At 47.7% G+C, this 16,033-nt stretch overlaps 1 protein-coding gene across 1 annotated transcript in view; it reads right to left on the bottom strand.

Moving 5' to 3' along the window:
• Positions 1–11,049: 11,049 nt before the first annotated feature.
• Positions 11,050–16,033, bottom strand: part of ABCA12 (ATP binding cassette subfamily A member 12) — a gene marked incomplete at both ends in the record, with an annotated part of 77,395 nt that continues 72,411 nt past the window's right edge. Inside the window, 8 exons of the mRNA XM_083864847.1 lie at positions 11,050–11,169; positions 12,363–12,500; positions 13,146–13,251; positions 13,675–13,767; positions 14,023–14,126; positions 14,932–15,066; positions 15,195–15,339; positions 15,872–15,981. Of these exons, the coding sequence (XP_083720973.1) occupies positions 11,050–11,169; positions 12,363–12,500; positions 13,146–13,251; positions 13,675–13,767; positions 14,023–14,126; positions 14,932–15,066; positions 15,195–15,339; positions 15,872–15,981 (951 nt within the window). The remainder of the gene's footprint in view (positions 11,170–12,362; positions 12,501–13,145; positions 13,252–13,674; positions 13,768–14,022; positions 14,127–14,931; positions 15,067–15,194; positions 15,340–15,871; positions 15,982–16,033) is intronic.

Raw genomic sequence — 16,033 nt, 5'->3', positions numbered from 1 at the left:
CTGAGATCCTTCAGTGCAGTAATTGATTAGGGCTGTTAGACTTCTGAGTTTTAAGATTTCAAACATTGAGGGATTTGATCCCCAAAAAGAAATAATAATAATAATAAAGCCTATTACACTGTCAGACTAAGCAGCACAGTCAGCATTGCATTACATGGCATTAAATTACTCCTCGAGTCTCGATAGCAGGAACATCTGCTGGTGTTAGACATGGCATTTTTAATTAAAGGCAGCAGCAGAGAAGCCTGTGGTTCATTGGTTCTGCTTTCACCATGCGAATTGCTAAATCCAAAGGGCACTTGTACAAAAGATTTGGTCAGAGCACAAGCTCTGGGCCCAGCACTGCAGAAGCACAAGTGGAAAAGCAAAAGAGGTGACAGGTAATTTCCACCTGCCCATCACCTGGCAGGAGAGCTCTGTCAATGCCCACATGGGTCAAAACTGTGGGGGACTTTACAAAATTTAAATTACCCTTCTGATTTGACCAGAAAAGGGATTTCTTGCAGAAAGACAAGTAACTGAGAACAGCAAAGCATGAGAAAAGCCTGTGCCCAATTGGAGACCACGTTCACAGCTTTGCTGCAGTAACTGCTAATGCTCCTATCCTCCAGTGCTGGGTGCATGAATAGATGGACAGACCCTCCCTACCAAGTGGAGCCTCCCAGATGTTTAACTTCCAAAGCAAAAAAGGTTTGAACAGGGAATAATTTGCATCCCACATCAGCTGCCCTCCAAGAACTCCAGCTCTAAGCAGGTCAAGCAAGACCAGAAATCCCCATCAGTCCTGGGATTTGAGGGATTTCAGCATGGCTGGAAAATGCTCAAAAGGCCCCAGCAGGGTGGATACGTCCAAGACAGAGCCACTCAAAAAACAGCCTTCTTGCCCTCTTTCACCCAGCACCACCCCAAGGCAGTCCCACTAACCTAGGTCAGACCAGGCAGTTTGCTTTGATGGGACCCAGCCTTTCTGCAATAAAATCCAAATTTAAATCTGCAAAATGCCAGGTCCTGACTCAACGGGGCAGATGGGCAGAGATGAGTAGCAGAGGGAAGTTCTTGTCTCGGGCTGTGGATGTCAGAAATGTCAGCCCCGTGGACACGTGTGGCTGCCTTCCTGCTGGCACTGAGGGGCCAGGATTTCCCTCAGCGAGCCCCACAGATGGTGTTTGTTTGCTCAGCCACCATAAAAAAGGCAAATATTTGGTGCAATCTGCTAGCAGACAGAGACAGACATATGGTGGGTGCGAGGCGAGCCTGGATGCTCGGGAAAACACACTCAAGGCTCTGCAGCGGCTTTGAGATGTTGGATTGCCCTTGGGCTGAGTGGGAGACAAGTCCAAGGAAACTGCTGATGAACCTGGGTGCAGGTTTTGTGCTGCTGTGGCTTGAACCCTCTTATTAGCCCCCCTCTAATTAATCTTATTATACTGTCTCTATTGTGCTAGAGTTATTAAAATTAACCCAGTTTTAATTTATGCAAACCTCTCAACACTTGGAGAGATTCACCTTGGTTTGATGTCTGTTCATCTGGCACACACAAAGCACAGGTTAAAAATGACAGAGAACATTAATGGCAATTATTTGCACTTTTCGACCTGGTGGAGTCAAAGTGCAGGTGCAACATTGCTTTTGTTCTTTATACCTGTGACTGTTTTTAAATGTATCATTGCAGCTTCAAGCCTGAGGGAAATCTTTGGGCCGCCCCAAAAAATCAAATCCTTTTTATTTCCCTTCCAGTAACATTTTAAAAATGCAAACCATAATTGTTTCCCAGGTATCAAGGCCTGTTTCTTAATCAGGACTAACCTCCAGCTACAGCAGCTCTGGTGACCTCCATGAGGTTGGTCAGGGCTCAGCACCTCCAGTTCCACCAGGATAAAGCAGATAATCAGGACTGTGAGTGCTGGACTGAGTTTGGGAAGAAATTTGCTGTGATTTCTTAACCACAAACCTGCCTCATTTAAAAAAATTCAAGTTATTTTAGGGGTAGAGTAGACATCCCCTACTTTGCCCAAGTGCTTGAGGGCAGAGACAGATGCTGTGCCCAGGCACCGAGATTTCACTGGGCAGTTGAAGCTGTGTCACCACCACATTTAGAAATTATCTGTGGAGAGGAATGGAGCCAGTCTGGCAGGAGCTCCACACCCAAAACACCAAGCACGGTCATGTTGGTGCCCTGCCAGCCGTGTTCTGGTGCATGAATATCTCAACCTCACCTTTTAGCTTGAATAAAGTCAAATCAGGGAGAAAAAATAATATATCAGCAAGGAGTACAGCTGGCATTTCTGCAGAATATTAAATATGTGGGTAATGCTCCCTTAATTTAAAATGAAATGCTCCTTCCCTGCTAAGCCTTCCTTCCAAAGGAAGCAGCAGCAGGCTCCAGCATCCCACAAAACCCATGCCTGGTGCTTTTTAAATGTGAAAGCCAGAGCTGAGCTACAGATAAAAAAACAAGGCAACTTGAGGAGTTACTGTAGAGATCCATGGATGCAATGCAGTAGCTGAGACATGCCAGCACTGTGCCCTGCACTGGGGGCTGGAGGGAGGGCTGGGGTGGCAAAACTGGTCCAAGACCTCCTGGTCTTGCTTTCCCCCTCGGTGCTGATTTACTGTGTCAGCACAAGACAGATTTTGGTGGGCTGCAGCCTGGCCTGAACTATTGGCCATCCCTCCCAGAGCATTTTCCTGGAGGAAACTAAGGAACAAAAGCCCCAGCACATCTGTATGCATTTACAAGTAAACTTATGTATTCTGTAAATAGGTGAGGATATTGTTTTTTTTCCATACTAATCCATACTAAATCCAAATTAACATGATAGCGGCTCCTGATGATTTATGTTGTTATAGTAAATAACAGCAACTGCACGGCACTTAGCTGATGATTAATGATCCTTATTTACAGTGTGTTTAGCTCAGGTCTGCAGTTTACACTTGCAAACATCAAAGGAGAGTTCAGCTTTCCTTCTCTCCTGTATTTTTAGGCCACGTTGTAAATCCTGTACCAGCAGCCTCGGCAGCTGCATTTTAATCCACAAATAGGATTGCCATAAACTTCCAGGAGAAACAGTGGTCTGACCCGTGAGCCATGGAGGCTGTTTCCCTCTGGCCTGGGAGCAGGTCTGGCTCCTCCAGCCTCTGCAGGGGAGAGCCAAATCGTGGCAGGGGATGACACCACAGCACCCTCCCCTCTGGGTTATCAGAGTCTGTCACTCAAATGTACCATGCTGCAAGCACAGCCCCTGGTTTTGTGCTCTGGTTTTCCTGTAATCCCTCCTCTTGATCCACCTGAGGGAAGCAGGATGGTTTGTGAGTTCCTCTGCCCTCCCACAGCTGGTGGACATCCCCAGCCCTGCACCCACACTGCCTCATCCTGCTGCTGGGATTCCCCAGTCCTGAGCCATCCAAACCCTTTGGAAAGGCTCCTTTTTCCTGCCCCACTCTGCAAACAGACCAACATTCCCAGGGGATGGGAAAGCCCTGGCACAGACCCTCCTGTTTTCACTAGATTGGTGCTGAGCACCTCTGCATGTCACAGCCCGGATGGATGGGAAAACAGCTTTCCACATCCTAAGGTGATTTCAAGGACTTGTGAATAACCACACAGGCTGGAGTGCTCCCTTACACTGCCCAAGCTAGCTCACCCCATAAGTCCTGCTTGAGCTAGAGCTCAGGAATACCAAAGGCAAGTACGACACAGCAGCTTTGATTTATCAGGATGAGGCTGGTGAGTAATACATAAACTTACCAGTCCAGGGGGAACACTTGCCTGTCCCATTTCACTTGATGGGAGAAGTGGTGCTGTATTATTCACAGGGGCACTATATTAGCATCATATATGAGCTGATTTCAAGCCCTGAAATCACCCCGTGTAGGCTATTCACAGTGGAAAAATGACCCCTTATAACATCAAGACTCTCCAAGGAAGCTGTGAAGGTTTCTTGCTCTCACGGGTCACTGACATTCACCCAGTAATGACATTTTCCTGTAGGCTGGCAGAGTTATGTGGTTCTGGCACATGGGATTTCTGGAATGGTTGCAATATGAGCTCGGTCTGAAGCTGCATCCTTCTGCTCTGCTGCCTCTACTGTCAGGAAAGGCAGGGTAGCAGGCATGGAGCAAACCATCTCATTCCTCCTCCAACATCTCCATCCCCTGCAGGTGTCTGGGGCCCAGCCCTAGCTCTAGGACCTTTAAAGGTTGCACATGCTTGTACACTGCCCGATCTTCAGCCCAAATCCTCCCAGTGAAGGTCCCCATTGCTGCAAAGTCATGGTGCTCCCTAATCCTGCCCAATTTCACACGTCCCAGTTTATAACCCAGCCCTGAGGAGCAGGAGGGTCCCTCACACAGGCAGCCAGGGTGTTTATAACAAACATCCCAGCTTTGCCTTTGCTGCCATCCACCGATGTGGGGCAAAGAGCTGATTATGGGGGGAAAAGCCCCTTGCTGAGTCTGTCATGAGGATCGTCAAATGCTGCACTGCAGAGAGTAGGTGAGAGGAGAGGCCTCACTGCCCGTGCCCCAGAGTGTTCACACAGGGCATTATCACAGTGTCAGCACCAGCCCAGGAGGAATCGCAGCTCCTTTTGTGGCCCTGCGCTCCTCAGAGAGGCTTTAATAATTCCTGGGGAGGCTCTGGAGGCTCATAAAAACATGAATAAAGGAGTCAGGCTGAGCAATGGCTCTTTTCCTCTTTATGGCAAGCCTGGAGCTGCCCTTGTCTGGCTGATCAGGTCCGATTCCCCAGGTTCCTGGAGCAGAACGGATTCAGTAGCACAGCAGCTGCTTTGCAGTGATGGATGGGAATGATTATAATTGTTAATCTGATTAAGCCTGTGCTCTCGACTTTTGCTCATTTTACTGACATTGAAGGTACTTAAAGAAACACTCGAGAAGGAGCACGTGAAGGTAGATGAAGCACCTGCTTCCTGCACTTCTCAGAATTATCCCAGGGTTTGATGTGGTGCGAGTTGATGTGGGTTTGCATTAAAACAGGGTGCCTGGGTTATCAACACACACTGGCCCTCAGGCTTCATGGTGCTATGGGCAAAGGACAGTCTCCTTCAACTTTATTTTCTCCCTTTGACAGGATTTTAAATAAGAATCTGAGGAAGCAAGGTGTGGTTACACAGCTTGCTGCTGTCCAGAGCAGCCTGACTACAGGGACTTTGACAGGGACTTCAACTAAGGCTCCAGACAAGGAACACACTCGAGACTCACAGGTGGTTGCTTTGGGGCTGGCATTAGGCTCAAGGTTAAAGGTAGGGAGGTATTTTGAGTTCCTTTACCTCATGTAACTCCACAGAGATGGCCAAGGGACAGCTAGAAGTGCTCTGGTGTTTTTAGCAATTCTTAATGTTTGCATTGTTACTTTTTTAATGAGTTTTCTTACCAAAGTCAACTGTGACGCTTTAACTTTCACGGTTCCTGGAGGCAGGGTACATTCTGGCACTGCAAGAGGGAAATGCCACGTAAAAAAAGTGTGAAAAACCCTTACCTTTTAGAAGCACCTGGATCTTAATTGTTTTCCAGCAATTGTCTGTTGGGGAAAATTGCTCTTACAAAGCTGAAAAATGTTTTTGTGTTTCTCCTCTGCCTTGCTCCCAGGCCGGGCTGGGGCACCCTAGCGGCTCCTTCCCAGGGGAGGAGCAGGGCACTGTTGGTGATGCAAACCCACATGCAGCTCCCCTGGGAGCTCACGGATATGGTTCACCAGGCGGGCTTCAGCTCTGTGCTGCTGGCCCTCTCAGCACCTGTCTGTTTGAAACTGCACTGGTGTAATTAAAGGTACGCTACTAATTGGATGCACAACCCTAAGGGGACTCCTTTAATTGCATTTCAATCTGCTTGGTATCATTTTAACTTAAATTCATTGCTGTCTTGTGCAGGAATAACCCAGCTGGGTCTGGTTATGGAGAGGCAGATCATCCTGCTTCCTCCTCCCTGTCACACGCTAGATGTGCTTCAATTTGTTTGTCTCTGGCTGGGAAAGAGGCAGTGCACACTCAAGCAGAGGGCTGGGCAAAAACCCTTCCCCTGACAACCAGGACATGGAGAGTAGAGCACTGAGAGTTCACCTTGACCTGCTAATGGAGGTAAGAGCCTCAGTTATTACCCTGTCTTCACTTGGATTTCATCTCATGTGCATTACCATGAATTGTCCTGGCCGTCCTTTGTTCTTTTCTTTGTCAGTGAAGTCAGTGAAGACCTGAACCCTCTCCAAGGGATGCTTCATTTCCACCCAACTGGCTGGTCTAGTGAAAGACTTACTGCCTCATACCAAAGCACCTCCATTCCTCTTGAGGCTGGGGAGAAGGTGAGGTTGTTGATTTGAGCCTTATAGCTTGTGGGAGCACTGCCTTTCATTTGTCTCACCCCCAGCACGGGGCCCTCAGGATTGCTCTGAAGGCCTTGTTTGCAGAAGGGTCTTCCAGCAGCAATGAGCAATGAAGTGGGGGCTGCATCCCCCAGGATGAGCAGCTGGGAGAGGGAACTGGTTCCAAGTGTTGCTCCATGGGTTGCAGGCACAAGGATCTGTGTCCTTCATCTCAGGCCCAACCAGTGTGACTCTTCATTCTGGCACCATCCAGGTGCTGCAGGATTGCACCATGACATAGGGCAGCCTCCAGCCCCTAAACTCTGATACTCCCTGGGGTGATCTTGTGCATTCTACAGATATTTTGAGCAGTCAGGTCTGGCCCAAAATGGGCTGCACTCCCCGTTCTGCTCCCCATTGTGCTCCCTCCTTCCCAGTGCTGTGTATGTGAGTAGCATGAGGAGCAGGGCCAACAGCAAGAGCTGGCTGTGTCCCTTACTAATGTTGTTCTTATTATTTTAGTGCCATCTTCCTTCTTTCCATCCTCTCCCTGAACAACTAAATTAATTAGAGAGATTTTTTTGATTTAAATACTGCCATGGAATAATAATTCTGGTGAATTCAATTTTTTTTTTGTCATTCCCCAATGCTGCTTTTGCTTTTCTTTGTTGTGCTCACTTTTAATATGCTGTTGATACTTTGTTAGAGCTATGCAAGATCACAGCTGTTGTCCACAAAAAAAAAAAAAAAAAAAAAAAAAAAGAGGAAAATCATGCTATGTGCTGTTGCCATCCAAAACCCATTTTCCTTTCTCCACCAGCTCACAAAATAACCCTTCCCCTATTAACTGAAAGGAGAGATATTTTTCTTGGCTTGTAAAAAGCCAAAAAGCCTCACAGCAGCTTCACTGAAGCTGCAGCAATGGAAGGAAGCTGAAGCTCCTACAACAGGCTAACCCCTATCCTGAGCCTGCTGTGAGGATGGATCCTACAAATTCCGGATCCCAGGAGTGACTCCTCACAGGCTGCAGGGCACCACCAGCTCCTAAGCTTTAGTAGTCACTCAATTTTGTTTACCTGGATGTGTTCGTCTGAGCTGTAAACATATTTTCTGAACTGACCCAGTAATAAAACCACTCCTGCAGCTCTCCTGAAAGGACCAAAAAATCCCATTAGAGACCTCGAATTTATATTTACAATATTTTACTTAACACTGGCTTCTCTGAGCAGTTTTCCCCAGCCCCTGCCTGACCCTTTCTGACCCTGCAAAACCAGCCCTCAGTGGCTGTTTGCCCCGAGAGTGGAGCTAAGCAAGGATCAGGCTGCAGCAGCCCCGTGCTCTCATCAGCAGCACAAAGTGATAAATGAAGGAGAGCCAGGATGGAGATTTGAATCAGTGTCTCCAAGTCCACAACTCTAATTACAAGCCTGACTTCAATCAGCCTGGCAATGCACACAACCAATTGTGAGATTCCTCCTTGACTCGCTGCGCCTGGCCTGCTCGGTGACTGCGCTGCCTCTCCCCGGTGCGTGTGATGTGCCGGAACATTTTCAATGATGCCGCTTCCAATTAACGCCCCGGGGCTGTGTGACCGCGCTGGGAGGGCACTGCTGCCTCCACCAGGGCTCTTGGGGTGACTGAGGTGACGCTGCATCAAAGGAGGAAGATGAAAAGCTTGTTTTCCCGGGACTGCAGCACTCCTCTCTGGCTCCTGGAGAGGTGACACGGCGCTCCAGGGGCAGCAATCTCAGCTCCCTACTCAGGCCACAGGGAGGAGGCAGCGTTTGGAAAGCAGAGCCGTGTAAAGCCAACAGTTCTGAGGGGATTCAGAGAGGGCTGGCAGTGGGGGGCACCCAGTATTACAGCCACAGGTGAGGATGGGGGAGTGACCCCATCCTTCCCCTCCTTGTAGACCCCGCTCAGAACCTTCCAGGTTCCAATCAGTGGTTTCTCAGTCAGTGCTCCGTATTCCTGGCCACCCCTAGAATCTTCTCAGGGGGACAAAGAGGTGATGGGAGGCATGGAGCTGGTGTTCAGAGGCAGGGGAGTACTGGCTTCCAAGGCTTTTGCCTCGGAATTGAGCTTGGAGCATGTCCTACTCCAAAAGGGACAGGATGAACCTGAGGCTCTGCAGGGAACGGGGATGTTTGTAATGTGGCACGGATGGTAATTCAGCCCCTGGTGACGTTATATACAACCTCCCTGCCAGATGCTTCCAGCCCCCAAACGGTTGTAACTTCTTCTCCGCGGGCCTCAGCTAAATTCCCCCCAGTATATAAACTCTGGCTTGCTTGGACCAGTACCCACAGCCCTGATTGCAACAGCAGATGGTTTATTTTTACCTGGGAGTGAGAACGGGGAGTGTAGATCATGGCCGTGACACATTTCACATGGAGCAGATGTTTCTATTAATGCCAGAATTGGGTGGAAATTCAAAGGATGCTTTTTGCTTTTTTTTTTTTTTTTTCCCTCAAAACTCTATTTTACACAATTAAATTGCAACTTGCTGAAGTATTCCAATGAATCACTCACTTCCTTTTTTTTTTTTCTTTTCCTGTTTGATTAGTAGGCTCTAAAGGGACAAAAGAATAGTTTTGTATCAGTCTCCCTCAATTACATGTAAAGTACATCTGGACAGAGTCTGAAGATCCATCTTTCACTGGCAGTTGCAAAGCCATCGACATAATAAAATAATGCTCTGATTGGTATTACAAGGCTGCATTTAAATCATTGGCATTCATGCTCCGAGTCCTTTGCAGGGAGCACAAGCCCTCCATTAGAGAAAAGCTTAATTTTATACTGTGATCTGTGTAAGATGTGCAATGAAAATGAGAAAAAAAGAGCTTTTGCAGAGCTGGAGACATAATAATAGAAGCTACAATGGATGTCTGGGCAGCTTTTTCAGTTACTTATAAACTGCAGGTGTCAAATGCATTCTGGAAAGAAGCTGAATCCCAGTTTTAATTACAGTCAGCAGGTTGAGGCATAATTCAAAGCTCGGTAATACTTTCAATCCATAATAAAACTCCTCCTGCTATCAGTAAGAAGTTTCCACCAAGACCAAGGAGAGGATGTGACCTCCTTGCAGCAGCTAAACCTTGAACTTCAGTATCCCACTGCATATCAAGGGTGTTTGGGATTTTACAAAGTACCTACTCCTTGCACGATTATCACAGCAAACCTTGGCATCACCTAGAAGCTGAACTAGTCAAACTCATGGTCAGGATAACAAGGATGTGTCATTGCAGCTTTCATCAAAGATTCCTTCGACTCAAATTAGTTTGGGGCAAGGAATAAAAAAAAAAAAAAAATTAAAAAAAAAAAAAAAAAAGGGAAAAAGAAACCACCTGGCTGGAATTGTGTGGGTGAACCTGGGTAAGTTGTATGGGCCACCCCAGGTCTCCCAAGGTAAGACTTTATCTGCAATCTGTTTTACCAGCAACAGCAAGTTTATTGAGCTCAGAGTTTAAGTTCATTTTGTGCTTGAAGGTACATCAATGCCCTGACCCAAACCCAAGTCTTTGGGGCCTTATGCTGATACATATAATAAAGAATCATATTAAACTATTCTATTAATCATTCAGAGGGAAGAGAGCAGGATGTGTGTGGTGGTGTACTGAACTCAGCTGCTGGGGGCTGCTCTCAGAAGTGGGCAGAGCATTCCCATAAAGCCAGCAGGCAGAGTCTTTGAAGCAGGAGCTAATGATGCCTTATTATGTGGGAAAACACAGCTCCGGGGTCGGGGGCAGCCAGCACGTGGGGTTGGGGAGGAAGATCACTGGAGAGGACACAGAGAGGCAAAGCTGCAGGAGATGGAGGGTTTGTGAGCAAGGGGGATGCTCCTTGCTTCTGCTGTGCTCAGGGAAATACAATCTTATGCAGCAAAGACCTTCTTGCTGTCAGAGCGTTCAGCCAACAGGCCTGCCCTGTACCACTCCTCAGCTGGACCAGAGCAGCCGTGAGCTCCAGGCAGAAGGAGAAAAGGGGTCATGGAGGAATCATCTTCCACTGGGTACCAAGAGCCAGGAACTGCCTGGGACTGGAGGACTCTCTCAAGGAGTTACACAGAGCTGGGATGACCTACAGGAACAAACCAAAACCACTGGAAGCACTAACTTTTAAAACAGTTGTATTTGTGCTGACATAACCAGATAAGCTCTGTCATTACCAAAGATGGCCCCCACCAGTGGCCCTTGTGACTGTCACATAACACCTGCATCCTCACAACCCCCCTGTGAGGAGGGGCAAGGCTATGAGCCCCATTTCCCCAGGGGGGAGCCTGTCAAAACTGAGCCACCCAGGAATTCTGCTGCTGAGCAGGGAGTGGACCTGGCCTTTCCTCTGTGGCCGTGGGGCTGCTTTGTGATCAAACATCCTGCACTGCCCACAGCTCCTCTGCTCCATCACGGCCATGTCTACTGTAAGCAAATGCCCATGAGCAGCAGGTGGTGTTCTCTAAATCCTCACAGCCATTACAGTGATCATAAAACAAGAACTGGGGGGGAGGAGGGGAAAGAACCTGTGGAAAGACCAATCTGATTTGTAACCAAGTGCCAGTGTCAAACACCTACCATGTTCCTAGTGGCATTAATTAAGTGCATATCAAAAAACAAAGTACTTTAAGAAAATGGGACTGCTTATCCCCATCACCCTAAAATCACTGAAAACAGGCTTGGAGGGGCTGTCAGGTCTTTTCCCCAGCTTCTATGATCCTGTGTGGGTGGAGCCCTTCAATAGATGGAGCTTATGGTGCTGGCTTGGCTGCTTGTGTCAGAGCTGTCCAGCGTCACATCAGGACCTGCGTCTGCACCATCAGGATCTGCTTGATCTTTAGCAAAGTTGATGAAAACCTGGAAGTTTAAAGGAAAACACTCAGTGTGTGACAGCATAAATAATTTATGATATGAATGAATATATAAAAGGCATGGCTGTTCATTTGACTGTGAGCCTGGAGAGCGTGCTCAGGGATGGATTCACGCTGAATTTAAGAATTGCAAATGGTTGGGCTCCTGTGGGCTCATGTAAATAAATGGATGTGCACTCCTGGGATCCAAAGGCAGACATTCCTGCACAGAACCTCATTGTCCTGCAGCTCAGGTTCCCGAAGCACCAGCGAGGCAATGCCCATGCAATGGTGCATTTCCATCACACTGTCATACAGTCCCATTATTACTTCATAAACCCATCTGTCTCTGTGTAATTGACATCTGTGCAGGCACAACTGCAGAGTGCGGAGAGAGGTGTATAAAATCACACGGAATAGCCTTCCTTTCAACAGCAGCTAATGAATACAGAAAGGACTCTTACCACAACACTCCCTGCAATCACATTTGCATATTCACAAATCCAAACTGTCCTCCCACAGAATCTGAGCTGGGGCTTCCTGTGCTTTGCCTGCCTGTTTCTCTCACAGCCTCTGCCCGTTACTGGAACAGCAGTGAGGAACTCCCCTCCCAGAGTGCTGTGTCACAATCCATGGCACTACAGGGCTGCAGCTTTGCTCCTCTCTCTGGGACAAACATAATATTCCAGGGGCTGATGCTCAATGGGGTGATTTCTTCTGAAGAGTCCTTGTGGAGGACTCAGCTGATATGCTTCCTACAAGATTTTGTTGCTATTGGGAATGTTCTTCCAAGGGAAAATGGAATGAACTCCAAAGCTAAGTTTGGAGTAATGCTAAATGAACTTCCAACCTGAAAAGTGAAATTAAGCACATTTTCAGTACCGGTGGAAAGCCTAGCCCTGGACTTGGGGGTGATTCATAGCCCTGCCCTTCACCCACACCCACAAGGCTCCTGAAATCAGCAGTGACAGAGGGAAGAACAGATCCTTTATGCTCCAGGCAGCTTTGTGTGTGTGTTTCCCTAGCACCAGCAGAGGTACCTGGAGGCAGCAGTGCTGATTAAGTACCCCCAGGAGGAATATAGATGGAAATCCCTTTCAAACTGTAGTCTATTGTGTGCAGTAGTCCATTATGTGTAACCATCAGTCTGCTCCCCTGTTAGCAGTTTTAAATGGATGGCCTCACATTTTAATTCCTTACCTCCTCCAACGTTGTCTGACTCACAGAGAAGTGCCTGATGTTGAAGGCTGCTTTGTTGCCTTCCAGGAGATCGAATATATTGGCTACCCCTCCTGCAGAGACTGGGACATGGTACTCCACCATCCTGAAATGCCGATCCTGCGGGGACAGGAGGGGTGGGGAGAGCCAAGAGCCAACACATCCAACAGCTGGACCATGGGAGGATGAAGGGCCAGGGGCTGTGGTGTCTTCTCAATGTTACTGTCTGCTAGGGACCAGTGTTTTCCCACTGGGAGTTCTAGTGGGGTTTGTGACAGGGGGAGCACAACTAAACTGCAAGGCTGGAAGCTCCAGGGAGGCCACAGCATTTTCCAGCTCCAGGTGTGCAGTTTTGATTCAGGCAGAGATTGAGTTACAGACAATGGATAGGATTTGTGATTCAGTTGCTCTAGTTTTACAATTACTCAGTTACTGGAAGTACTGGAATCATCTCATCACCCAATGAACCTAAAGGGTGTTTCCATCCATTCCAGGCTTCAGTGGGAAGGGCATTCCCGTGGCAGAGGGTCACCTAACAGCTGTCTTACAGGGTCACTGCAGACTGTTTGGCTGATGTTACATCAGCCACCAGGAACTGGAGTGCTCCAGCCCTCAGACAATGTAGCTGAAAGCAGTGACAAATGTAACTCTGAGAGCTCAGACCTATGTGCACAAGATTTCACAAGATGTCCACCTTACAAGGATCTTCTTGGACAGTTTGAAGGGATTTTGAAAGGCTCTCCTGAAAGCGTTTGCCCTGCTTACCTTCAGGCATGTATTTGGGAAGTGTGACTTCATGAACTCTGTCAGAGTCTCAGTGCAAACTGTGCTGCTGTTTAAGTGCATCTTCACAGTGAATCCTCTTCCAAATCTAGGGGAAAAAGAAAATCACAATTAACACTGTAGAATAGAGAAAAACAGATGAAGAAACTCTTTGGGGAAATCTAATCCAGGCATGGTGCAGCCTGAATGGGGTCAGGGTTGTTAACCTGGAGTGAAACTTAGTAAGAAGCCTAGCTATGTTATTACTAATAAAACCAAAGCTCAACCCTAATATGCATTTCTCATTTGTAGCAGTGAACAGATTGCTTTGGGAGACACATTCTGGGAAGAAAGGCTGTGAGGGAGTAGCAAGTGCATTAGTTAACAGAGAATTTCAGTGGTGTATAAGGGAGATGAACCAGGAAAAGTCATTGTTTTGATAACACAGGTCTCATGTTCTGAGCACTCGGAGCTGTAGGTCAGTAACTCATGAGGCTGTTCAGTAAAAGTAAAACAGGTTCATTTCACTGACCTGCTCTTGATGTGCTGCAGAGAGCCAATGCACTGGAAACTCCCATTCACCATGATGGCCAGCCTGGTACAGAGGGCTTCACACTCCTCCATGCTGCAAAACCAACCAAGAAACTTTAGTAAGTCATTGAGAAGGTATAAAAATACAGTAAAGTAACTGGAGAACATCACTGATCTTCCCTAAAGTGTTGTGGGTCTCTGTGGACAGCACATTCAGCCACAACAAACCCCCAAACCCATCACAGCTCGGTGCCCTGAAATTGTGAAAGGACCAGTGGGGAGTGTGAGGGATGGGTCTCTCCACACTCCTACTGACCCCAAAAAGGGAGGCAGAGCAGCCCAGCCCTACCTGTGGGATGTGAGTATCACTGAGCATTTGTTCTGCACTTCCTCACTGATGATTTTCCAAAGGTGGCGTTTGGCGTTTGGGTCCATTCCAGAGCTCGGCTCATCCTATTGGGACAGACAGGACTGAATGGAAATTTGCACTCCAGAAGTAAAAAGGCCTGGGTTCAGGCAGCAGTTAGTACAGAGGGAATTCCTTCCTTCCTCCTATTTTTATTGAGATTTTTTTGTATTGGGATTTTGATGAAAGCACCAAGAGCACTGGCAGGTGGTCAGAAGTAAAGGCAGCAGTGTTGGGCTCGATAAAAATTGGAACAAAGGATATTTATGTCCACTAGATATCCCACTTAATATTGGGAATCCTGCTCACAGAGCTCTGCACACGTATGGTACACAGCAAGTGGGAAAACTGCACAAAAAGGTATGTTTTAGCAATGGGGTAAGCCCATGGAAGAACTAGAAATTCAGAGTGAAAGACAAGACAGGAAGCCAAACCTAGAAAAGCAGTTGTGTTCTAATCCTGAGGGAAGTGCCCACTTTGCTCTCCTACAGTTTTGGAGCCTTGGATGCTGCTTTTCTTGCAAGGCTGTGCAGGTAAGTTGATAGAAATAAAAAACAAGATAGAGCTGGGAACTAGGAGAGTTTAACTGGCAAATATACCGTCTATTTTTGACATCTGGAACCTGCTGCCAGAGAAACTGAAAGACTTGCCACTCTCTTACACCCTCAAAGAAATTATAAGTGTTTGCTGGAACCTGAACTTTCCTGTGGTGGTTTCTGTTGTCAGGCCAAGCACAGGCACATGGGGAGTGTCCCTTAAGCTGTGACTGAGGAGGTTTTGTGAGACTGTCCAGGTTCTCCTGCCAGCCCAAGGACCTGCTCCTCTTCCCTGAACCATGCCCCCATTTCTCACCAGCAGCAGAATGGATGGATTGCCAATGAGAGCCAGAGCAGTTGACAGCTTCCTGTTGGTGCCATAGCTGCACATGGAGGTGACTCTGTCCTTGTAGGGCATCAGGTTCAGCCGGTGGAGGAGCTGGAGTACGACCTAGGGAGCAAGAGTTCTGCTTCCACACCATGTCCAGGCCATGGATTACCACACATGTATCTACTAAAAGACTCATTTACAGGCTCCAAATGACAAAAGTGCTGCAAGGCAAACCCCTTGTTACTCACTCCCTTGATGTCCCCCTCTGGGATGCCGTGCAGCCGAGCGTAGTAATACATGTGCTCCTCCACAGTCAGCAGGTCATCCAAGGCATCCTCCTGAGGACAGTAGCCAAAGAGTGACCAGTGGGCCTCACTGATGTCATTCAAGGACCTGTGTAAGGAGGTTGGCACATCACTGTAAACACACTGAACTGCCAGCGCACTCTGGAATCAAACAGGAGGGAGAAAAGTCCTGTCTCCTACTCCCTACCCCCTTCCCCAACCCTTGAAGAAGGTGCAGTGGATCTGCAGAGCTCCAGCTTTCAGGCCACCAGTTCTGCAGAGCCTGTGTGTCCAGTATGTAGCTCTCCAGTTACTGTCACCAAGCCTACACCTCTGAAAGAAAGCTTTGAGGTGAGCCCCACTGGTCTCCAGGTCTGGCTTAGAAGTGGGATCACACTGCTGAGGATCTGAGCCTGATCCCTTTTGCAATGGACTGAAGTGGAACAAACACCTCTGAGCAGCAAAATGCAACCCCCTAGGAAGCAACCATGCCACCCTCAAAGGATGAATTCCCCACCTTATTTATTTTTGCTCTGGTTTGAGTGTTTTATTTAGACTTTTACATTTCTTTTCCTTTGCCACCCAGCCTTAAAAACTGCTCTCAGGTTGATTTGCTTCCTCAGAAACCATATCCTCCATACCCAGAATGATCCTGGACCCGCAGCCTTCCGCTGGATGCTCCAATATCCCCTGTCAGCATCTTAAAGATTGTTGTCTTTCCAGCTCCATTCACACCAAGCAAGCCAAAGCACTGGGAAAGGAAAGGCAAAATGTAAATATGCTGTATTTGTAATGCAGAAATA

This window comes from Zosterops lateralis (assembly GCF_965231275.1).
Source record: "Zosterops lateralis genome assembly, chromosome: 7".
In the NCBI taxonomy this organism is placed as follows: domain Eukaryota; kingdom Metazoa; phylum Chordata; class Aves; order Passeriformes; family Zosteropidae; genus Zosterops; species Zosterops lateralis.
This window is presented reverse-complemented; position numbering and strand designations above follow the sequence as displayed.